Raw genomic sequence first — 24977 nt, 5'->3', positions numbered from 1 at the left:
TATCGCCCTGATTAGCCAATGGGAAGGGTAGTGGTCATACGCCAATTACCATGTTTCTCTTTTATTAGATGGGATTATATAGGATAGGACAGGACAGGATAGGATTGGATTTGCTTTTTTCACTTAACATGTTAAGGACATTCTTCCAAGTTCTACAAGTAAAAGACCTTATTCTTTTTAAATAGGTTAGTAGTAATCTTTCATATGATGTACAACAATATGTAGCTCATCAGTCTCCTTGGTACTAGAATGTTGAGATTCTTTTCCAATTTTCAGTCAGCATATCCAATTTTCAGTGCTACCATAAACCAGAAATGTCTCTGTGGTTAAAGAAATATATTTTTTGATAATTAGAAGTAAAATTTTGTGGTCAAAGGATATGTGCATTTTATTTTATAACAGTTATTCCAACAGTCTGTGCTGGTCAGTCTCTCACCTAACAATGTGAGGGGGTGTGCTTATTTCTTTAAACTCTCACTTAACACTGGGTATTATCTTTTTTTATTTTTACCAATTATGTAGAAGAAAGATATTTTGTTGTATTTATCTGCATTTCTCTGCAGGTAAGGTTTTCACTTGCATTTCTTCACAGATTAGACAGTTTCTGATAATTGGCCATCTGTATTTACCAAATTGCCTTTCCATGCCCTTTGCCCATTTTTTCTACTGGGTTGTTTGTCTTGTTCACTTCTAAGGACTCTATAAAATGTTGCAATTGTTTCTTTCCCAGTCTGTCATTTGACTTAACTTGTTCGTGGTGTTTTGATCATTAAAGTTTTAATTGTTAATTTAGGCAGTGCTGTCAACCTATTCTGTATGTTTTCTAGATTTTATGTTGTGTTTTTAACATATAGAAAATATTCTACATTGTAGAGCTAATAGTTATGGTTTTATTTTTACATCAGGATGTTTAATTCATTTGGAATTTATTTTCACATATGTTTTGAGGTAGGTAGGGATCAAAATAAGGAATAGTTCTGTCAGATTCTTCTTGCCCAGTCACACTCTCCCCTACTCACCTCCCCCACAAAATTTTGTGATTATTGTCACCATAGATTTGTTTTGCCTGCTCTGGAACTTCATGTAAAGTAGAACCATTCAGTATAATCACTTTTTTAAAAAAATATATATTTTATTGATTTTTTACAGAGAGGAGGGGAGAGGGATCGAGAGTTAGAAACATGGATGAGAGAGAAACATCGATCAGCTGCCTCCTGCACACCTCCCACTGGGGATGTGCCAGCAAACAAGGTACATGCCCTTGACAGAAATTGAACCTGGGGCCCTTCAGTCCCCAGGCCGACGCTCTATCCAATGAGCCAAACCCGCTAGGGCAAGTATAACCACTTTGTGTCTGGTTTCTTTGCCCAGCAGGATTAGTTTTATCTTGAGCTTTATAGTACATTGTGATATTTTATATGGCAATTTCTACTTAATTATTTTCAACTACCTTATTAGGTTGTATCGAGATTTTAACTAAAAATACTGTAGAGTTCTTTCTTCTAACCCTTTTGATGAACAAATTAAAGATGGTTTGAAATCAGCATGCTGATTATTTTAATCAGAATCCCTGAAAGCATATCTCACATAATCTCAGCACTCCTCCAAAGTAGTTTGACACCAATAATTTGTTTAGCAGAATCTTTTATTTATTTTTAATTAATTAATTTTTATTAATTTTCTTGGAATGGCATTGGTCAACATGAACATACAGGTTTCGGGTGTGGGTTTCTATGTTACAAAATCTGTGTATTGCACTGTGTGTCCACCACCCAAAGTCAAATCTCCTGTCACCATATATTAAGATCCCCTTCCTCCCGCGCACCACACCCCCACCCCCACCCCACCCCCTGGCACACTGTTGTTCATGTTCACAAGTTTTAATTTTATAACCCACATATGGGTGAAATTATATGGTTCTTAACTTTTTCTGACTGACATTTCACTTAGGATAATATTCTCAAGGTCCATCCATGTTGTTTCATCCTTTCTTTTTTTTTTTTTTTTTTTTTTTAAATATATTTTATTGATTTTTTACAGAGAAGAAGGGAGAGGGATAGAGAGTTAGAAACAGCGATGAGAGAGATCGACCAGCTGCCTCCTGCACGCCCCCCAGTGGGGATGTGCCCGCAACCAAGGTACATGCCCTTGACCGGAATCGAACCTGGGACCCTTGAGTCCGCAGGCCGGCGCTCTATCCACTGAGCCAAACCGGTTCGGCTGTTTCATCCTTTCTTTTTTTTTTTTTTTTTTTTTTTTTTTATATATTTTATTGATTTTTTACAGAGAGGAAGGGAGAGAGATAGATAGTTAGAAACATCGATCAGCTGCCTCCTGCACATTTCCCACTGGGGATGTGCCTGCAACCCAGGTTCATGCCCTTGACCGGGATCGAACCTGGGACCTTTCAGTCCGCAGGCCAACGCTCTATCCACTGAGCCAAACCGGTTTCGGCTGTTTCATCCTTTCTTATGTCTGAGTAGTATTCCATTCTGTATATGTACTGCATCTTTTTTACCCAGTCCTCTTATCGTGGAATACTGGTCGTTTCTATGTTTTGGCCACCATGAATAATGCTGCAATGAACATAAGGGTGCATGTATCTTTGCCAATACATGATTTCGAGGTTTTGGGGTATATACCCAGGAGAGACGGATTGCTGGGTTGTATAGTAGCACTATTCTCAATTTTTTTGAGGAATCGCTAGACTGCTTTCCATAGTGGTTCCATAGTCTACATTCCCACCAGCAGTGAATGAGGATTCCCTTTTTTATTTGCATTTCCCTAGTTGCCAGTAAGGTTGAACTTGTTTTCATATATTTGTTGGCTGCTTGTATGTTTTCTTGGGACAGGTATATTTTCATTTCCTCTGCCCACTTTTTGATTGGGTTGTTTGTTGGTTTGGTGTTGAATTTTATGAGTTCTCTATGTATTTTGGAAATTAAACCTTTGTCGGAGCTACTGTTTGCAAATACCATCTGGTTGGAACTGGAAAAGCAAAATCAGCACATTTGCTTTAAATTTTATTTATTTATGTATTCTTAATATTCATCCCAGGTTATTTTTTCCATTAATTTCTAGAGAGAGTGTGTGGAGGGGAGAAAGAGAGAGAAACATCAATGTGAGAGAGGCACATCAATTGGTTGCCTCCTGTATGTGCCTGGACCTGGGGGGCCAAGGAATGAGCCTGAGAACCTTTGGTTTACAGGCTGATATGCTCTAGTGCTCAGGGCACCGGCCAGGGCACGTTTGCTTTTTAAGCTATTACCTGTATTGTGCTACTGGGTCTTTTGTTTGTGTATGTATGTATGTATGTGTTGTTTTTTTTGAACTATTTGAGAATAAGTTGCAAGTATGTGCCCCTTTGCCTTAAATACTACATACAGTATTGCCTAACAGCAAGGACATTACATGGCATTAGTTCACAAAATCAAGAAATTAACTTTGATACAATGCTGTTATCTAAGCTTAGACCTTATTTAGATTTAGACATTTTTTCCAGTAATGTTCTCCGTAATTCAAAAGGAAAATCCAGGGTCATGCATTTCATTCAATTGTCATATCTTTGGTTTCCTTTATGCTTCATTCACATTGAAAATAGTCGATCAGGTACACCTGAAACTAATATAATATGGCATGTCAACTGTAATTGAAAAACAAAAATTTGAAAGTAAAATAGTGAATTGATTTAATTTTAGCAAACCTAACTCTAGAGACCAAAAATTTATTTTCCCCATAAATTTTTTTATTTTGTTATGCCTAATAATTTTCATTCTGCTTCAGCTCTGCCATTTCTGTTATTATTTACATGTTTCTATTTTGCTTATTTTAAATAACGACCTATATAGTGCTGTTTAGATGAAAGTGCCAACAGTCTTGCCCTCTGTGAACTGTTATAAACAGTTCACAATAAAAATAAACAAAATAAAAATCAATGGAAAAAGTATCCTTGGGTAAAGATTTAAAAAGAAAGAAAAAAATTACAAGGTTCGCCCTAATCGTTTTTGGCTCAGTGGATAGAGCGTCGATCTGCGGACTCAAGGGTCCCAGGTTCGATTCCAGTCAAGGGCATGTACCTTGGTTGCGGGCACATCCCCAGTAGGGGGTGTGCAGGAGGCGGCTGATCAATGTTTCTCTCTCATCGATGTTTCTAACTCTCTATCCCTCTCCCTTCTTCTCTGTAAAAAAATCAATAAAATATATTTTTAAAAAAATTTACAAGGTTGGATAAGGGAAGTTCGAGTAAGTTGTTTCACTTTTTTTTTTAAAGTGCTGTTAAAGTTGTCTGAAAAATGAATGCAAGCCAAAAATGTGTCTAGCTGCTTCTTTTTTTTTTCCTTCTATTAATATATTTTTATTTCAGAGAGGAAGGGAGAGAGAGATAGAAACATCAATGATGAAAGAGAATCATTGATACAGCCCACATTGGGGATTGAGCCTACAACCTGGGCATGTGCCCTGACCAGGAATCAAACCATGACCTCCTGGTTCACAGGTAAACACTCAACCACTGAGCCATGCTGGCTGGACTCTAGCTTCTTAATGTTCATTTTTTTCTTAATCTTAAATTAATAACCTCTTGAAACACCTGAAGTTAAGCCATTCCTTCCAATTCAAAGTCCCAGGCATACATTAGAATAAAATAATGAGTTGGACCAACATTTTAAATCAGTGGTGAGGGGAAAAATTAGTAAATGTTTTAGGAAAATTAGTTTCCAAATGGGACAGTCATTTGGAAAATAGCTTCAGTCTGAACAAAACTGAGTCAAGTATTAAATTGAAAACCAATAAAGAAGTAAATACAGGTGAATATTTATTTATGTATTCTTAGTATGGACAAGGGCTTTTAAACGTGAAAGTAAAAGAACATTTATACATAAAAACTGTTGAATGGCTTTGACTACATGAAAGTGAAATTTACCCAGAACCCATAAATAAAAGATTGGTGAAAGACTGTGAGAAAATATCTGTTGTATATACGATGTGCCAATAAAAAATGAGAAATAGCCCGACCGGCATGGCTCAGTGGTTGAGCGTCAACCTATGAACCAGGAGGTTATGGGTTTGATTCCTGGTTAGGGTGCATGCCTGTGTTCGGGCTCAATTCTCAGTGGGGGTGTGTCCAGGAGGCAGCCAATCAGTGATTCTTTCTCATCATTGGTGTTTCTTCCTCTCCCTCACCCTTCCTCTGAGATCAGTAAGAATACATTTTTAAAAATAAATAAAATGTGGACAGCCCTAGCCAGTTGTGTTCAGTGGATAGAGTGTCGGCCTGCAGACCAAAGAGTCCCAGGTTCAGTTCCAGTCGGGCACGCACGTATCTTGGTTGCAGGCTCCTTCCCAGCCCTGACTCTGGTCAGGGTTCATGCAGGAGGCAACAGATGTTTCTCTCTCTCTCCCACTCTCTCTAAAAATCAATGGAAAAATATCTTCCAGTGAGGATTAGCCAAAAAATAAAAATAATAAATCAATTAATTAAATAAACTGAGAAGTGGAACAGAAATTTTTAAATGGCAAAAGGATATAAATGAGAGTTATAAAACTACAAGTGATCAACAAGAAAATTTCAACCTAAGCAGTAATCAGATAAATTCAGGTTACAAGTATTTCTTTTTGCCTAGCACATTGGTAAGGGAAAAGAAAAATGGCTGATTTTAACAAAGATTCAGAAAGATTGGCAGTTTTATTCATTGTTGATGGAACTGTGTGAATTGAAATAACTGTCTTCTGGGATATTGCGATAATGTGTATGTTTTCGTTTGTTTTAATCAAAGCCTTAAAAATACACATACTCTTTGTCCTGATGGTACCATTTCTAGAAACATTCTAAGAGGATTATTGCCTAGATGCCAAAAAAAAATCACCAGAGTATTCATCTTTATAAGCGTTTTTTAAAATTTCCAGCCATAGGTATTAGATAAATGATGGTATCTTCATGGTTTGGCTCAGTGGATAGAGAATCGGCCTGTGGGCTGAAAGGTCCCAGGTTCGATTCTGGTCAAGGGCATGTGCCTTGGTTGCAGGCACATCCCCAGTAGGAGGTGTGCAGAAGGCAGCTGATTGATGTTTCTCTCTCATCAATGTTTCTAACTCTATTTCTCTCTGTAAAAAAGTCAATAAAATATATTTTTTAAAAAACAGAATATGGAAATACTTCCTGGCCCATGTGGTTTGATGGTTAGAGCCTCAGCCCATACACTGAAAGGTTGTAGGTTTGATCCCTGGCTCCAGTAGGGGTATGTTCAGGAGGCAACCAATTGATGTGTTTTACATTGATATTTCTCACTCTTCTCTCCCTCTCTCCTTTCTTCCACTCTTCCCTTTCCCCTTTCCTTCTACTCTCTAGGAAAAAAAATCAATGGAAAAAATATCCTCGGGTGAGGATTAACAACAACAACAAAAGAATATGGACATATGTTCACAACATGTTAAGTGAAAAGATTATAAAATAACAGTACAGTCCCATTTTTATAAACATAACACATCTAGTCTATCCATAGCAAAATATGGGAAGACATCTATGTACGTCAGTGTGTGACAACATGAGAGCTAACTCTAGGTAGTAGTTATTACTGGCTTTTATTTTCTTTAAATATATATATTTTTTATTGATTTCAGAGATGAAGGGAGGGAGAGATAAAAACATCAATGATAAGAGAGAATCATTGATCAGCTGCCTCCTGCATGCCCCACACTGGGGATCAAGCCCGTAACCCAGGCGTATACCCTGACCGGGAATTGAGCCATGCCCTCTTGGTTCATAGGTCAACGCTCAGCCACTGAGCCACGTTGGCCAGGCTTTCTCCTGCTTATTTATGTTTTGCTTTATGTCATTGTTACTGTGGGAAAACATGCTTCATGTTTCTTACGTAAAAAGCAGCATTTGTATAAGATACTATTCTCCCTATAACCAAAGCCACTTGATAAAGCCAGGCCTGAGAAAGGTCTGGCCTGCTTTCACCTTACTAAGAACCAGTTTCCAGCTCCTCATACTTCCACATCCACAGCCACTGGATAAGAATAGAATCTCGTCTGCTTAGGTGGTAGAGGGTCTGCCTTGTCCAGAATAGCCTTACCATTCCTGGATTACACAGTGTCCTTCAGTTTAGCAAGTGCCACAGGTGTTTTAGGTGGCCATTTCTGTAGTGCTGAGGGCCTATAAAAGTCAAAAATTATTTCTTCTGGCCCTAGCTGGTTTGGCTCAGTGGATAGAGCATCAGCCTGCAGGGTCCCAGGTTCAGTTCTGGTCAAGGGCATATGCCTAAGTTGCGGGCTTGATCCCCAGTAGGTGGTGTGCAGGAGGCAGCCAATCAATGATTCTCTCTCATCATTGATGTTTCTCTCTCTCCCCCTCTCCCTTCTCTGAAATCAATAAAAATATTTCCAAAAAAAATGTATTGCTTCTGGAAAAATGCATGTTATTAATCTCCTGCTTTGACAATTATCTCTTCAGGACGTAAACCAGAAGAAGAAGGTGTGGAAGATAATGGACTGGAGGAAAATTCTGGGGATGGACAGGTATGTGTAGCATTGACAGTGATTCTGCTCAGTGATAGACCAGTAGCAGTTCATTTGTTGATGGCTATGTTTTGTTTATGTCACAGGAGGATGTTGAAGCCAGTTTGGAGAACTTGCAGGACATTGACATGATGGATATCAGCGTGTTAGATGAAGCAGAAATCGATAATGGAAGTGTTGCAGATTGTGTGGAAGATGATGATGCTGATAATCTCCCAGAGACTCTGTCTGATAGTAGAGAGCTAGAGGGAGAAATGAAAGAGCTTCCTGAGCAGCTTCAAGAACATGCTGTAGGTACTCGGTAGTCTCTAGAACAGTGGTTCTCAACCTGCAGGTCGTGACCCCTTTGGGGGTCGAACGACCCTTTCAGAGGGGTTGCCTAAGACCATCAGAAAGCACATATATAATTATGTATTGTTTTTGTGATTAATCACTATGCTTTAATTATGTTCAATTTGTAACAATGAAATTGGGAGTCACCACAACATGAGGCACTGTATTAAAGGGTCACGGCATTAGGAAGGTTGAGAACCACTGCTCTAGAATGTGCCCTGAGAGTATCAATTCCTCAAATGTCATAATAGATGAGAAGTGGAGTATATGCTGTACATTAGCAGAATGCTACATTAAACGTTTCAGGGACATTATTGAAGGCCTGTCTGCCAGGCATTAGGCATTAATGTTCTTTAATTGGTGGGGGACCTGGGGGAGATGTTAATCCTCACCTGAGGATATTTTTCCCATTTATTTTTTAGAGAGAAAGGAAGGGAGGGCAGGAGGGGAGAGAGACATTGATTAGTTGCCTCCCTCACTTGCCCTGACAGGGCCAGGATAGGACCTGCAATCAAACCTGAGACCCTTTTAGGCATGGCCAACTCTAACCACTGAGTCACGCTGGCCTGGGCTGTTTTTTAAAACAACAGTATGACAAATAGGTGGGATTATGCCCATTTTTAGTTGAAGAAATTGGGGATTTAAAAAGTAAAGAACTATCTCCGGGATCATAAGAGGATAAGAATTAAGACCACACCAATTCCAGAGTCCATGTACTTAACTCATGCACCATGTTGTCTTGGTACCATTTATTAGATTATTTTACTTTTATGAGGATAAATTTTCGAGGTATACAAAGTGATGGATCATTGGGGCTTTTCCAGTCCTCTGCTTCTGTTCCCATACTCTGATTTGGGAGTTGATAATGGTAAGAGGCAGGGTTCTCAGAGATGCCATTCCATTTGGGGCAGTTGCCACCTCAGGGGCAACAGTCCCATTGTCATTGGCATCCAGGTTTCGGGAAGGTGGTTGTGGCCACTGAAGTCCAAGAATCCATTCCAACGCCTGATTCTGGGCATTGTTCCTTGAAGAGTAGTCTCCAAACCTCATGCTCCAATCTACTTGTAAAGTCTATGTACTACAGTAGCCCCGCTTATTCTTGGGGATAGGTTCCAAACCCCCAGCAGAATTACACTATATTGCTCTTTTGATTTCTGCACTGTATTCAGAATTTTGTCAGGTGATTTTTAAAAATTAATTTTTAGAGAGAGAGGAAGGGGGAGGGAGAAAGAGAGAGAACCATCAATCTGATAGGGAAACATTGATTGGCTGCTTCCTGCAAGCTCCTTACCAAGGATTGTGCCCACTACCCAGTTAAACACCCTGACTGGTAATCAAACTTTCAGTACACGGGACAGCCCCCAACCATCTGAGCCACACCAGCCAGGGTTGTCATAAGTGATTTTTCATGGCTGTTACTTGTTACTGTATAGATGTTCCATTATGTTATCTTATTGATGTATTAAACTGTCTTCTCTTTTTATTTTACAGCTAGAGGACAGAGAAACTATAAATAACTTAGATACTTCATCATCTGACTTCACTATATTACAGGTAAATTGTTGTGTCTCTCAATAATTATAGCATCAGTGGTTATACTACAGTTTCTGGAAACCACTGCAGACATTGTGTTGCACTCCCAAGGAAAAGTCATTCAAGGTTTGTTAACATTGCCTACTTTGTCAGCAAAACCATCAGAGAGGGTTTTGCTCCCCTTCCCCTAAATACAATGTACCTGTTTCAAAGGACTCACCATCTTGACTTTCCACTCAATTACTATGGCTTCCCTGTAACTGAGAGGGCATATTTGGGAAAGTTTTTTGCTGATTTGATTGCTGAGGGCATCCTCTGCAGAAAGACTGTTAGGTCAAATAACAAGGGAGGCTCCCTCCCTAAGGAAGATTGATGGGGTCCAGACTAGGATGCAGGGGGGGTAGGGTGGGCAGAGCACAGACATCACAGCTGGGACAGGTGGATTCCAAGACTTCTATTTCTGCCTTTGGGAGAATTTCTTATGGAAAATGAAGGAATTTTTTTGATTACTATATCATCTTGACTGTTTCATTACCATCTGTGTAAATATTAAACCTTAGATGAGAACAAATGAGATGTGGACTAACTTACAGGTATGATTTCAATAAATTTGGGTCTTGAGTTTCCTTTTAATGTTTCTGCCAGACTTATATGTATGTAAATTGTTGGAATAAACATACTTGGGTCTAATTTTTAATCCTCACCCAAGGATATTTTTTTCATTGATTTTTTTTTTTTTTTTAGAGGGGGCGGGGTGCAGAGAGAAAGAAACATTGATGTGAGAGACACATCAACTGGTTGCCTCCCGTACACGCCCCAACCAAGACCAGGGATCGAACATGTAACCCAGGTACATGCACTTCACTGGAAATTGAACGCACAGCCCTTCCTTGCGCGGGCCAGGGCTTGCGTCTAATTTTTTTTTTTAATATATTTTATTGATTTTTTACAGAGAGGAAGAGAGAGAGAGAGAGAGTCAGAAACAGCAATGAGAAAGAAACATCGATCAGCCGCCTCCTGCACACCCACCACTGGAGATGTGTCCGCAACCAAGGTACATGCCCCTGACCAGAATCGAGCCTGGGACCCTTCAGTCCACAGGCCGACGCTCTATCCACTAAGCCAAACCGGTTAGGGCTTGCGTCTAATTTTTAATAGAAACTTTTTTTGTTTTGTTTGTTTGTTTTTAATATATTTTTATTGATTTCAGAGAGGAAGGGAAAGATGGAAACAACAATGATGAGAGAGAATCATTGATCAGTTGCCTCCTGCATACCCACTACTGGGGATCGAGCCTGCGACCCAGGCATATGCCCATGACCGGAATCAAACCCGTGACCTTCAGTTTGCAGGCCAACGCTCTATCTACTGAGCCAAGCCGGCTAGGGCTTTAATAGAAACTGTCCTAAGGAAATGAAAATACAATTAGCTTATTTCAGTCCTTGATTGTTTTTATTGTTTTGTTTTTTGTTTTTTTTTTATGTCAACTGTGCTGCTTAATTAGAACACCTTTCAGATAAGATCTCCATTTGCTCTGCCAGGCAGAGCAAGGTTGGTTGTCACTGGTTAAGTAGAACCCCAGACTCAAGAAGTATGCAAACCTCAAAAAATAAGACTCTGTTGAACCCAGCTCACTTTAGGGCTGATGTCTCTCCAACTGTGAAGAGATGCATTTTATTTATCCCTATGAAAACAAAGGAAGAGCCAGGTCTGGTTGTTTCATTCAGTTTTTGTTCTAGGGCGAAGACTCCCAAGTTAAAATGGAAAGCATATAACCCTTTCCAGAGACAAATAGGAATATATTCATTTTTTCTTTGGAAAAAGTTAAGGAGAGAATTGTTCTGCCTGGAGTGATCCTTTGTTTTGCTCATAGAGTTTTACTTCCCAGAGTGGCATATATTATGTTAAAAACAAATTGATTAATAGTTAAATGAAACTATGAATAAAGTGAACAATTTCCTAGGGCTTCCTAGAATGGCAGGTCTATTCCCAGGGGAAGATACAGACCATCCACAACCATTTATGGGGTATATGTGAAGTACCTGTGATGCGATGGTGTGGATACAGACATAAATGAGAGGAAAGACTGGTCTCCATCCTCACAGGGCCTGTCCTCCATGCGTGGAGTACACACGTAAACAGAGCATTGGGAATTGGCCTGACTGGTACACAGCCTTTGCTCAGATCTGGGCTCTGTGTGCTGTGTTCTTGAGCATGTTTATCATTCACTCTGTGCCAGTCTCCTAATCTAAGAAGAAAGATAATAGTTCCAACCTGCTAGTACTGTCTAATGATTAATATATGTATGCATAAGGTGTTTAAATTTGCACCTGGAACCTAGTCAGTGCTCATCAGTATTGACTGGAATTCTAGAATAATGTACCTTGTACAGAGGTAGGGAACAGGGATTACATATTGAGAGAAAGGCCCTTCATTAGTGGGGCAGCCTTTGAAGTCATTCAGGATGACCTTTCTATGAGCTGAGGACCTCTGACCTAAATGTAAGACTTGGCTGGGAGTGAGGTCAGGGTACAAGTGGGCCTGTTGGGGAGAGAGGTGGTGTGAGGGGCCATTGCTAAAGCCCTTAGGCCACAGAGGGACATGTGCTCACCATGGTGGCAAAAGTGCAGACAGATGGAGATGGGAATAGTAAACCAGAGGCTATTGTAGGTGAGGGATAACAATGGTCTAAGTTGACAGGGCTTCCTGAGAAGGGTTGGAAGGATATTTGGGAATTGGGCCTGGCCCAGTGGGGACCTTGATTGTAGGAGATACATGTAATCCTGGAGAGCTCTCAGGTGACAAGGGGGTAGCTTTGGTACAACTGCGAAATAACAGTTTAATGACATGTGCCTGTATTCCCTCAGTCTTGTGAATATTCTAAACTAATGCTATATTAATTAATTAAAACCTGATTGTTTGCTATGTGTCAGGCATTCTGTTAGACACTAAAAGTAGAAAAATGAAAACACTGCTCTCCTTGCACTTAAGAGTTCTGCCTAGAGCAGTGGTTCTCAACCTTCCTAATGTTGTGGTGACCCCCAACCATAAAATTATTTTCGTTGCTACTTCATAAGTGTAATTTTGCTGCTGTTATGAATCGTAATGTAAATATCTGATATGCTATATGTGTTTTCCGATGGTCTCAACCCACAGGTTGAGAACCGCTGGCCTAGAGGGACAGATAGGCATGTGATCATTTCATCACCATGAAAAGTGAAATGTTGCCAGGCACTGGGGAAACAGCAAAAAATGAAAACCAGATACCAGGTTCCTTGAGAGTAGTAGTCTGAAATGTGGGGTTTGGGCCCAGAGGAAGGAGCTGGAATCCCAGCTGTGTGGGCTCTTCCTTCACGAGCAAGTTCTCCCCCTGTTGCATTTGTGAGTGCTCTAGTCTGTGTTTTAAAAATTTTGTCTTTTGTTATTGCTAGCTAGCACAAATCTCATTTTTTTATATTATTTTATTTATTTTTGTTTTTTTCGCAGGAAATTGAAGAGCCATCCTTGGAGCCAGGTACTGTTCAATGAAAAATTTATCAGCGGGGGTTTGGAATCATTCTAGTTTTCCACCTTCTCTAATTTGAATTCTTAAATTTTAAAAAGTTGCCATAATATAGTATACATTGTTCTAAAAGTTTACGATCCAGAACATACCAGGATCATAGAGATTGGAAACCCAGCCATATCACCAGATCTGTGAAAGTGGCTAATTTCTCATTTTGCAAAATATATTTATGAGACCTCATGCCTTTTTAAATATAAATGGCACTTAAATGCATGTAGAAAGAGTTTGCATGCCTCTCGAGCTAATACTGCTGTACCCCACAAAACAGATCTTGTGATATTGGACAGTACCTTAACTTTATGGTTTTTAATTCAGGCAGTGCAGGTAGAGGTAGGGAGATAAATTTTAAAACATTGAGACATAACTGGATTCCAGAAGAGGAAAGAGTTTCTTCATGAGAATTCCAAACAAATACTATTCACTTTCTGGACTTCAAATATCTCAGAGCACCGATGGAAGAGATTCTGATTGTCATGTTGGACTGTTCTGTTAAAAGAAATTCAAAGAAATTTGGAAATTGAGCTGTTCAGTGAATGGTCATACATTCAGTTAAGCAACTTGGACTTTGGAAGCTAAATTTGGAAGAGTCATATGTAAACGACGACAGAATGAAGACTGTCAAGAATCAGCCAGAAGGTTTTGGGGTTAAATCTCTGGGATGCTTTTCTCTTCCATGTAGCGTGGCAGCTTACTCTAGCAGTCGGTTGGAGTGCAGGTAGTGTAACCAGTGTAACGTGTGTACCCGCGGGTTTTCCAATCTCTGTGTAGCTAGCAGTTCTCTTCGTGTTAGTGTGGCAGCCGTGCCAGTTCCACATTTGTGATTGCTTTATTTCCCTGGTAATTAAACCTTGTGCCATTCTATTCCTGTTAAATCCGTAGAAAATGAGAAAATACTCGACATTTTGGGGGAAACTTGTAAATCTGAGCCAGTAAAAGAAGAAGGTTCCGAGCTGGAGCAGCCATTTGCACAGGATACAAGTAGCGTGGGGCCAGACAGAAAGCTTGCGGAGGAAGAGGACCTTTTTGGCAGCGGCCACCCGGAGGAGGGTGATTTAGATTTGGCCAGCGAGTCAACAGCACAAGCTCAGTGGAGCGAGGCAGACACCCTGTTAGCGGTAGTGAAAAGGGAGCCCGTGGAGCAGACAGGCGGTGACGAGAGGATGGACTGTGAGCCTGTAGGGCTAGAGGAGCCAGTTGAGCAGAGTAGTAAAGCCTCAGAGCGCACAGAAGCCTCTAGCGAGGAGGTCGCAGAAGCGCCCCAGGAAGCCTCAAGCCCAGACCCCAGAGATAGCAAAGAAGACGTGAAGAAGTTTGCTTTTGAAGCTTGTAATGAAGTCCCTCCGGCTCCTAAAGAGTCCTCAGCCAGTGAGGGCGCTGATCAGAAAATGAGGTTTGTTTTTTCTCAGTTTTAGACCAGACGCTATCTCCTTTTCATTGGTCGTTTAATGACACACATAAGCTGTTTTTTCTACAATTGGCCAGCCAGACTGATGAAACTGTAGTTTACCTCTAAAGAATGTTTTATTTCTCTTTGTTTATTTTAAACTGATTATATAATCTTTTTTCTTTTCTCAACCTGTCATGGTTGTTTTCTTTAATTCTTCCTAATTATCTTTAGCCCAGCCGAATTAATTAACTCCTATGGGTGTGAAATCTTATGGTTAGGTCAGATTTCTAATACAAGTTTGTCGGGGTACCATTTTTTTCAGAACTAAATTTCGGGTAGGTATGCAACCTCAGCACATATTTTATCATTTTGAGTTGGTTTCCTCTCTGCTTCTTCCTCCTGGAGTGACATTCTTTTTTCTCTCTAGTTCTGTCGAAGATGACTCGGATACAAAACGGCTTTCCAAAGAGGACAAAGGTAGATCTCTATGGCAGTCTCTTGCAGTGTGTGTGGCCTCAGCACTACTGTGGTATATTAGTGCATTTCTCAGCCAGATGTGTCTGTGTGTCTTACATGGGGCCTTTTTCCACTCCTGCTCTTCACTCTGCATGTCCTGGGTAGTGGGGAGCAGGCCAGTTCTTCCGGGTTGATGTATTAATGTCATGCAGGCCCTTGTTTTCACGAGGGCACTTTGGAAATGGGAAAAAATGATCTGGTGTCAGATAATTTGGGGTTACCTGGTATTTCAGCTTTATCAGCACCTTACCTCTTTATTACAATTTTTTTCTTTAACTGAAATTTTATTGTCCAGATTCATTCTTAATCAGTGTTATAAAAAGAACCATAGCCTGACCGGTTTGGCTCAGTGGATAGAGCATCAGCCTGCAGACTGAAGGGTTCCAGGTTCGATTCCGGTCAAGGGCATGTACCTTGGTTGCAGGCACATCCGCAGTAGGGGGCGTGCAGGAGGCAGCTGATCGATGTTTCTCTCTCATCGAACAGCTCCTGGCTTGCTGTTGTAAGGGGCATTGCTGCCGGTCCTGTTGGACCTAGTGTGTCACTCCAGTTGTGTAAGGACAGTGGGCTTTGGGGGCTGCTGGTATCTTGGACAAGTGGGGGGGACATATGTGGTTTCTATGACTAAGACTCAGAATACTGTATGAATTATATTCTTGACCAGACTCTGTGTTTTTTTAAATAGGTCGTAGCAGTTGTAGAAATTTCTGGGTTAGTGGACTTTCTTCCACCACCAGAGCTACAGATTTGAAGAATCTTTTCAGCAAATATGGAAAGGTAAGGCCACGGGTTTTCTGGAGAAGATGTCTTTAAGCCAAATTTACTATAGCCTTTCTATGCAGATTACTGTCCTCTCAGTAACCACTTTGACACTTTGCTGTTCTTTGAGCTCACAGCTCATGGCCTGTGCAGGATCACCTACCCCTCTGTGTGTGGAGGTGACAGATCTGTAGAAGCTCCCAGGCCGCCTCTACTTTCTATTTCTTCTCCCTCATCCTCTGCCTCCAAGCTACCACTTTTTTAAGGCTTCAGGACTTAAACCCAAGAAGGGCTGCAGGGGCTGTAGCAAAGGCAGGGCGGAGAGATGCTGTAAGCACTTCTGTGAGACAGTGGTAACTGCAGGACAGCACAATTGAGGCTGTACACATACAAGGCCTTTGCATCTTGACCAGTGACAGGTTCCAGCTCTGCCACTCACAGTTGTGTGGCCAGGTTCATGTCACTTCCCTTATGGGAACTTCTGTATCATCTGTGCACCGGGGGACTTTCCATTGCTGCCTCCTGAAGATGGTATGTAGCTATAGCAGAGCTATGGGTGCCCTGCTTGTGGCCCTCATCTGTGGCCTGATTTTTTAAATTTTTTTTTTAAATATATTTTTACTAATTTCAGAGAGGAAGGGAGAGTGAGAGATAGAAACATCAATGATAAGAGAAAAGAATCATTGATCGGCTGCCTCCTGCATACCCCCTACTGGGGATCAAGCCCGCAACCCAAGCATGTGCCCTTGACTGGAATTGAACCGGGGACCCTTCAGTCCACAGGCCCATGTTCTATCCACTGAGCCAAACCAGCTAGGGCCAAGGATAGTTTTTCCATTGATTTTCAGAGAGAGTGGAAGGGAGAGGGAGAGACAGAAAGAAATACTGATGTGAGGGAAACACATGTGTTGCCTCTTGCACACACCCTGACCAGGGCACCCATACCGTTTTTACCCACAGCTGGAGCATTTATGGCCACTTCCCCTCTGCACCCCCAGCCCCTCTCTCTTCCCTCCCTCGTCAGCTCTTGGTGATGGCAGTGATTGATAGACGCTCATGTACCAGCCTTCCCCCCCCCAGGTTCCCACTACAGCTCCTTGTTTGTTAGGACACTTGTGTTGGCTTTCCTCCCTTTTTTCTCACCTTCTCCCTGTGCCTCCTGGACTCACCTCCCAAATAAATTACATCCAGGGCTCCTTGTCTCTTAGAGTCAGCTTTTGGGGCAAGCCAAAGTAAAACTTGGTGCAGGCCCTTGTTCACCTTAAGGCTTGAGCAAGTTATAAGAGATCAAACCAACAGTATTTACCTTGGTTATTGATATCCAAGAGCTAACAAAGGGAAAGTAAACATGCCATGGTGATAGAAATAGCTAACGACTCCCTGGGCCTCAGTAATCCAGGTTGAGCCCTTTCCTCTTTCCTCTGCCGCCCTCAGAGGAGAAGGGTGCTCTCAACAGGGAAATGTCACTCTGAGGCCCATGGCTTCTTGGGAGCATTGTAGGTTTCATTGAACACAGAATTAGACCACTCTGAAACCTTCCTTTGGGGCTAAGATTCCTTGTGGAAAATAAGGATGAATACTGGCTCCTATGGGGCTTCTCCTGAACCTGGTGCCAGACATCAGCTTGCTGAAATGTTTGGAGGAATTACTCAGTATGTGAGGGTGTACCTTTAGTGCCTCAAACATCTTAATGAACTTGTTGTTATCCCTAGTGAGATGGATTCTGCCTTCCAGAGTGCTCGTTGCAAACTTGTTCTTATGTCGATAGCCATCTATATAGATACGTGTTTCTGTTTGCTGCTCACATCTGTGACTATGTATTCAGAGTAATTTTTTTACAAGTTTGAGATAATGTTAAAGGAATATTTGCAGAACTCTGTCTTCATCTTGCTTTTGCCACACTGCCAACCTGGTTCCCTGGAGGAACAGCCATAAGTGGAGGAGGTCCTTGGAGTAGTTAACTGCAAGACGGTAGCATTATCTTCCCCAGTCATCTGCCTCTTTTCAGGCACCTGGTGACAGGGTTTTCGCCTCCCTCATACCAGGGAGGAGGCCTGACTTGAAGTAGATCAGAGGAAAGCAGCATGAACCATAATGACTGTGTGAGAGGGTTTCGTGTCCGAGACCTATTTCTGTGCTTTTCCTTTGAGGTGGTGGGTGCCAAGGTTGTGACAAATGCTCGGAGTCCTGGAGCTCGCTGCTACGGCTTTGTGACAATGTCCACAGCGGAAGAGGCCACAAAATGCATTAACCACCTGCACAAGACTGAGCTCCACGGGAAGATGATCTCAGTGGAAAAGGTAAAGGGCCGTTTTCTTCCAGGACTTTGACTATTTGGGGAAACAATAAGGTAATGCTTCAATTTGCTTCTATTTTTCAGGCAAAAAATGAGCCTGCTGGAAAGAAAACGTCTGACAAAAGAGACGGTGAAGGGAAAAAAGAGAAGTCCAGCACCAGTGACAGGTATTACTCTTTTCTCTAAGGAAATTGTGGCCAAGACGATTCTTTTCTTTGTTTCACATCCTTCAAGTTCTCCACAGATAGGGAAGAGCACGAGGCCCCTGACCCCGTTTGTTTTTCCCATTTGTTGTAAGGGGGTTCCCACACCAGTCATTGTGCTGGATTTCCTTAATCCAGGGGCACTTGGGGAAAGCCGGATGGGCTCCTTGTTCTTTGTTGTCTTGTTGATGCCAGTTGAGGCATCCTCCTTCTTGCCACTTGGTGCTCATTGCAGGAACCTGATAGTGGCTGGTTTGTTTATCAGAATACCTGATCTAACACACTTCTTTGTTTTGGGGTCTTACCTAGATCAGCAAACCTTAAAAGGGAAGATAAAGCTGACAGAAAGGATGATGCTAAAAAGGGTGAAGATGGAAGTGGAGAAAAGAGTAAAGATCCAGATGATCAGAAACCTGGCCCTTCAGAGCGATCTCGAACCACAAAATCAGGTAGCTACCGCCTACTCGATATGTGAGAGCTCACTTTGAGTTCTGCTCCTGGCCGTTGTGGTTTGTTGGTTTGCTGGCATCAGTTGGCAACACAAACTAGATTTATTTTCCATAGAGTTCAGTATTTTTTTCTCATTTGGATGTTTCTTGTTTCTTACCTTAACACTGACACCTTTCTTCCTGTAGGAAGTCGAGGAACCGAGCGGACTGTCGTAATGGATAAATCTAAAGGTGTGCCTGTTATTAGTGTCAAAACATCGGGATCCAAAGAGAGAGTGAGTATTGATTTTCTAACTAGGGTATTTAGCAGTTGTTTTCATTTGACATTTCTTCCATTTACATTTCTAAGTGTGTTTTAGGGAATTACTGAGGTTAATTTGAGAAAGGTTATCTACCTTTTCAAAATGTAGATACCTTGAACTAAAAAAAAAAAAAAAAAGAAAGAAAGCTTAAAAGCTTTTCTTCAGGAGCATTTGAGATCTTGCTTTCTGGCACATGCTATCAGTTTGGCTCCAATAAACTCTTTTTCCCCAATAAATTCTGAATAAATAACTAAATGCTTTCCTTTATACTTAACTTGTTCTGATGAGAATTGTTGCTCTTTTTTTCTAAAGCTAATGTTAAGATTCAGACATGGGAGTGGTTGACCTTTTCCCTGAGCCAGTGTTTATCAGTCCATTTTCATTGCCTGCCCTGAAAGTTTCGGCAGTACTTCATCGTGCATTCCTAATCTACATGTGACCCAGCCAACCTCCAGCCACCTTAGCTTCATCCTGTACTGTCTCCTTGCAGATGCTCTGCAGAACACAGAATCCACAAAGTACCTGTGTTGTTAGGTTCTTACCGCTTCAGTCTCCCTTCCATTAGGGTCACGGACAGTGTTGATATTCATACATTCAACTTTTGCAGCCTTATAACTTTGATAGATGTGGGTCTCCAAGATCATCCACATTTAGTGATTCACTAGAGCAGTGATAGCGAACCTTTTGAGCTCGGCGTGCCAGCATTTTGAAAAACCCTAACTTAACTCTGGTGCCGTGTCACATGTAGAAATTTTTTTTATATTTGCAACCATAGTAAAACAAAGACATATTTTTGATATTTATTTTATTTATTTAAATTCCATTTAACAAAGAAAAATCAACCAAAAAAATGAGTTTGCGTGTCATAGGTTCGCCATCACTGCACTAGAGGGACTCGTGGACTGAGCATATACATGTACTTCCAGCTAAGATTGGCTACAGTGATGCAGTGAGGATACACAGTGGATCATAGGAAAGACAGGCAGAGTTTGGGGGGAACCCTTTATGGGCTCCTTTGTATTCTCTCCCTCCCATGAAGGCTCACAGAGCAGTGAAAATGCAGCAACCCACGGGTGATGCTTCTGCCCACAGAAGCCCATTAGAGTCTCAGGCAAGATTTTTATTGGGGGCTGGTTACTTAGCATGTATCAAATTCCCAACTCCCAGAAGGAAAGCAGGTGTTCTGTGTAACTATAGTTTGCACAGTTCAGGCATAGTGAACCACCCATACCAGTTAACTGTCCACTGGGGACACTTTGAGCATCAGATTCCATCCTCAGGCCAGTTGTGTTAGCCCCTGTGCTGCACAGATGACAAAGCATTCCAGCTATTGAGTAGTGTGCATCAGTTGCAAGTCAACATTTTTATTATGGAAATCTGTATATGTTTTTGCAAATATTTTAATATATTATAGCCTTTATCCTTACTTTATTAAAAATGTTTAGGCCCGGCTGGCATGGCTCAGTGGTTGAGCGTCAACCTATGAACCAGGAGCTCATGGTTCGATTCCTGGTCAGGGCATGTGCTTGGGTTGCTGGCTCAATCCCCAGTGTGGCAATGTGGGGCATGCAGGTGGCGGGCGATCAATGATTCTCTTATTGATGTTTTTCTTTCTCCCTCTCCCTTCCTCTCTGAAATTAATAAAAATACATTTTTTAAAAAAAAAAAAATGTTTAGAAAATGGCAAGATAAAAGTGTGGATTCCAGGGCTAAGATAAGTAGAGCTCAAAAAGAATGCAGTTGGCACAAATAAGGAATCTTCCAACATACCAAAAGAGGCCTCAGTTGGAAACTCACCGCACATTAAATTATGAATGAAAACTACAAGATTAAGGAATTTATTGTGGATGCAAAAGACAAAGTATTAAAAATACTTCTTTGGTCTTTTGTTATTTATTAATTATTGTATTGTATTCCATACGAAAAACTAAACCTACTTTTGCATCACCTATATATTAGTATTAAATGGTGATGAAGATCTGTGATTTTGAATTATAAGCAAAATATGAAGTTCCTTAGGAGGGAATGCGTTGTTACTTAATTGTCTCATTAAACGTTAATCTTCATTTCTTATCTTCATGTTGGATGCTTGGACCTGGACATGATTGTTCCTGTTGTCATTTCTACCTTAACTTCTTAATGTTCCTTGATGAACCAGGTTTCTAAGAGCCAGGATCGCAAATCAGCCAGCAGAGAGAAGCGGTCTGTTGTGTCCTTTGATAGAGTCAAAGAGCCTCGGAAATCAAGAGACTCCGAGTCCCGCAGGTGAGTCAGGTTCTAGAAATGTTCACTGGTTGGTTGCTGCCCTGAACTGGTTATAACTGTGTTCAAGGCTGTTTCAAAGCCCCCTGTGGGTAGAGAACTTCTTTAAACCTGTTTTCCCCTTTGGTTTTCAGTTGCCGTGCTGTGACTATCAACTTACGGCTTTTTCAAATTATTTTTCATGTAAATAGGCTCATCTCTTCCTGAAGATTATGGAAGGGACCAGTGGCAGGATATGGAATGCTTCTCGGTGCAGTCATGCTAGTTAACACCAATTTGCTCCGGAAGCTATGAAAATGGAAAAATGGTGGGACAGATATTGAGTGAGCTGAGATGTCCTCATCCTTAAATAAGCCGAGAAAAAAATATTTTTATAATTTTTTAAAAACTAAACACAAATAGTATTGACCACATTGAGTGACAGTTAATTTTCCTTATCAAGAAAGAACTTTTAAGCTGTAGTTTAAAAAATAATTGTTAAAAAAAAAGTCTAGGAAAGTAAGAGAGGAAAGGGAACAGGGTGTACTGTTTTGTTTTAATGCCCCACAAAGAACTTTATGCCTAAGAGGGAAAGGCATTGGGCAAAGGAAATTTTCCTTTTCATGATGTAATTGGCAAATAAGTAGAACCAAACCATGTACATGTGGAAATTAACCTGATAAAAATGACATTTCCCACTAGTGATGGACACTCCCAAAAATGACTTCAGGTCATTTGTTCTTTGGATAGTCCCTTTGGGTCTCCCAACTCACCAACATCCTTGACTAAATAGTTAAAATGAACTGATGACTGAACACAAGCATAAAAATAAATTAATTCATATAATATGAAAGTAAATATATTTGTGAATTTTAGCTTTAGAAGGCCTGAAAACTCATGAGGGAGAAGTAGACTAAATCATAACTTTAACCTTTCTATAATGAAAGACGGAAGAGAAAGTCAAAAGACATATGACAGGTGGGAATAAAGGTCATTTGAAATGTAGTAAGGAAAAAAAATAACCTGGTAGTAAAATGGATCAAAGACAATATACAAGTGCCCATGAAACCTATAGAAAATGGTTCAGCCTCACTGGGGATCAGGGAAATTGAGATGAAAACAGCAGTGAGACCAGCTTTTTATTCACCAGTTTAATTTGATCCACCGTTTGAATTATAGTATGGGAGACGGGTATTGGTAGAGGTGGGAGTGGACATGGCAGTCAGCCTAGGGAGACATTCTGCATAGGCACACTTCGGAATCCTAATGTCTGGGCACAGTAATGCCACCTCTTCACAGCTCCCTGGAGGAACTTATGCACAGGAAAATGGGGATATGGTGTCCCTTTTTGTGAGGTTGGGAACAACCATGAGGTCTGCCTCTGGTTGCTGGTTATGTAAACCTGCCTACTCCAAGGGCTTCTTCCTGAAATCTATAGAGATGGAGATATGGGAGGATTCTGATGTGTTACGTGAACCAGGGAAGCTGCCATTTTGTCCAAAATGCAGACACAAAACAAGGCAAGATTATGCATTTCTGTTAGTACAAATATGTGTCAGTAAATGCATAGCAAAAGATGGAAATGAGACAGGCTCGCAGGTATACAGAGACTGGAGGAAACGTGCTACAGTATGCTCAGTATCACTACCAGAAGAAAAGCTGTCCAGCATGGGGCGGGGGCCCTGCATGGCCTCATTGGCACTTCACCATTCAGCTGTTACAGGCCCTTGCTTGTTAAATTCACCTGAATTTATATAACAGCATCTAATGATTTGATTCTACTGCACTAGCTTGGTTTCACAGTGACTAATTGAAGTTCATGATTTAGAGAGCAAAGGTTCTAAATCAGACTTAGCTATGAGAAATATGTTCTGGTTTGTTTGTTTTTTTTAATATTTTTATTGATTTCAGAGAGAGGAAGGGAGAAGAGAGAGAAACATCAATGATGAGAGAGAATCATTGATCGGCTGCCTCCTGCATGCCCCCTACTGGGGATTGAGCCTGCAACCCAGGCATGTGCCCTTTACTGGAATCAAACCTGGGACCCTTCAGTCTGCAGGCCAACGCTCTATCCATTGAGCCAAACCAGCTAGGGCTGTTCTTATTTTTAATGGGTAATTTTACAGAATCAGATGTTGAACTCCAGAAAGATCTTAGTTTATATTATAGACCCCGTACATACCCCTTTGCTGTAACCTGGCTGGTCTTGGATTCATCCGGAAGCAGAGCGAATGCTTTAGTTTCCGGGCTCTTGTTGCTTTTTTGGATGCAGTGGGCTTCCTCCTTGTTCTTCCTGCTAGAGCAGCAATCCTGCAGGTCTAGACCCAGCCCTGCAAGCTGCATTTCTGCAGTGCTCCATGGTTGCTCTGCATTCATAAAGCTCACCCCACTGGGTGGTGCCACCAGCACTGCGGCCTTTGGTCCCCTACAGCTGTTGCTCTCTGCCCACAGGTTGCGTGAGCGCAGTGAGCGGGAGCAGCGCATGCAGGCACTGTGGGAGCAGGAGGAGCGGGAGCAGCTGGAGTATGCCCGGGAGAGGCTGGCCTTCCATCGGCACCGCCTGGAGCGGGAGCGCATGGAGCGGGAGCGGCTAGAGCGCGAGCGCATGCACGTGGAGCACGAGCGCAGGAAGGAGCAAGAGCGCATTCACCGAGAGCGGGAGGAGCTGTGGCGTCAGCAGGAGCTGCGCTATGAGCAGGAACGGCGGCCCACTGTGCGGAGGCCCTATGACGTGGATGGCCGGTAAGCGAGCTGCTCCCACCAGCTGCCCTCGGGTGGCCTATGACATTAAGGATTGTGTTATGGTCCCCAAAGTCATGTTCACTTGGGATTCTTATTTAAAAGGAAGCACTTGCTACAGTTCCGTTCAATGTCCTGTACTTGGTCAGGGAATTTGCAATGGTCTGAGGTCCAGTGAGGAGATAGTTGGGCAAAATTGTGCTGATGAAGTCACTATCTTCCAGTCCCAGAACAGATTCTGAGGAGGGAGGAGGAAGTTCAGGTACCCAGAGCAGCTGGGCAGGCAGGCAGACCAAAGAGCACCTGCTCTGGGCCTCTTCCAGGCTTTGTAATCATTGCAGTAATTTGTTTTTGCTTATTCAAATAATAAAACTTATAAAAAATATTGATGTGTTATGTGAGATGAAAGTGCTAACCACGAGTGAAAAAGAGGACTAAATTTGAACCCTGCTGTGAGGACTCTGGGTGATAATCCCAGCAGTGATCCTTTCTGAGTGTTTCCAAATGCATTTATCTTTTTTCTACCTCATGAGCTAAAAGAGGTCTCTGTATAACATACAACATGACTTCTATAAGAGGTCTTTAGACTCCTTTAGGACTTTTTAATGCCTTTGTGCAGAATACTGATGCTGGGAGTCTGTTCTACTCAAATGTTTTCAAACATCACTTCACGTACTTCTAAAAGTCCTCCCCACTGGATGTCTTTAATGGATCAAGTCAGTGTCATGGTAAAAGACACAGAAGTACACTATAGAGCCCCGATAACACCTCTTGCTTACTGTCTTGATAGATTAAGGCCAACCCTCATGGTGGCCATTCTGCAGATGAGTATGTGTGATCACCTCTTACAGTCAAACCAAAGCTTTTCTACCTCGGGGAAGCAGATGTGTTGAACAAAATAGAACAGTCATTCAGTCAGATTTTTTGTTTGATTGTTAATCCTCATCTGAGGATATTTTTTCCATTGATTTTTAGAGTGGAATGGAGGGAAGGTGGGAGCGGGGGGGAAACAGAGAGAGAAAGAGACATCTATGTGAGAGAGACACATCGATTGGTTGCCGCCTACACACACCCCAACAGAAGTCGGGGATCAAACCTATAACCCAGATACATGCCTTGACCAGGTATCGAACCTG

General features: G+C 41.6%; 1 protein-coding gene across 9 annotated transcripts in view; it reads left to right on the top strand.

The window, feature by feature from the left end:
* The window catches only part of SAFB (scaffold attachment factor B), a 35863-nt gene that overhangs the window by 6111 nt on the left and 4775 nt on the right, over positions 1 to 24977 (top strand). For 6 of the 9 annotated variants that reach the window (XM_059697016.1, XM_059697014.1, XM_059697013.1 and 3 more), the window contains 14 exons: positions 7454 to 7518; positions 7605 to 7808; positions 9343 to 9405; positions 9945 to 9977; positions 12871 to 12898; positions 13829 to 14339; positions 14764 to 14813; positions 15538 to 15629; positions 17762 to 17911; positions 17992 to 18074; positions 18420 to 18559; positions 18746 to 18834; positions 21020 to 21126; positions 23554 to 23844. In XM_059697016.1, the coding sequence (XP_059552999.1) occupies positions 7454 to 7518; positions 7605 to 7808; positions 9343 to 9405; positions 9945 to 9977; positions 12871 to 12898; positions 13829 to 14339; positions 14764 to 14813; positions 15538 to 15629; positions 17762 to 17911; positions 17992 to 18074; positions 18420 to 18559; positions 18746 to 18834; positions 21020 to 21126; positions 23554 to 23844 (1906 nt within the window). The remainder of the gene's footprint in view (positions 1 to 7453; positions 7519 to 7604; positions 7809 to 9342; positions 9406 to 9944; positions 9978 to 12870; positions 12899 to 13828; positions 14340 to 14763; positions 14814 to 15537; positions 15630 to 17761; positions 17912 to 17991; positions 18075 to 18419; positions 18560 to 18745; positions 18835 to 21019; positions 21127 to 23553; positions 23845 to 24977) is intronic. The other 3 variants (XM_059697015.1, XM_059697021.1, XM_059697019.1) reach the window with 1 other exon arrangement.

This window comes from Myotis daubentonii, chromosome 5 (assembly GCF_963259705.1).
Source record: "Myotis daubentonii chromosome 5, mMyoDau2.1, whole genome shotgun sequence".
In the NCBI taxonomy this organism is placed as follows: domain Eukaryota; kingdom Metazoa; phylum Chordata; class Mammalia; order Chiroptera; family Vespertilionidae; genus Myotis; species Myotis daubentonii.
Note: the sequence above shows the minus strand (reverse complement) of the source record. Positions and strands in the feature narration are given on the sequence as shown.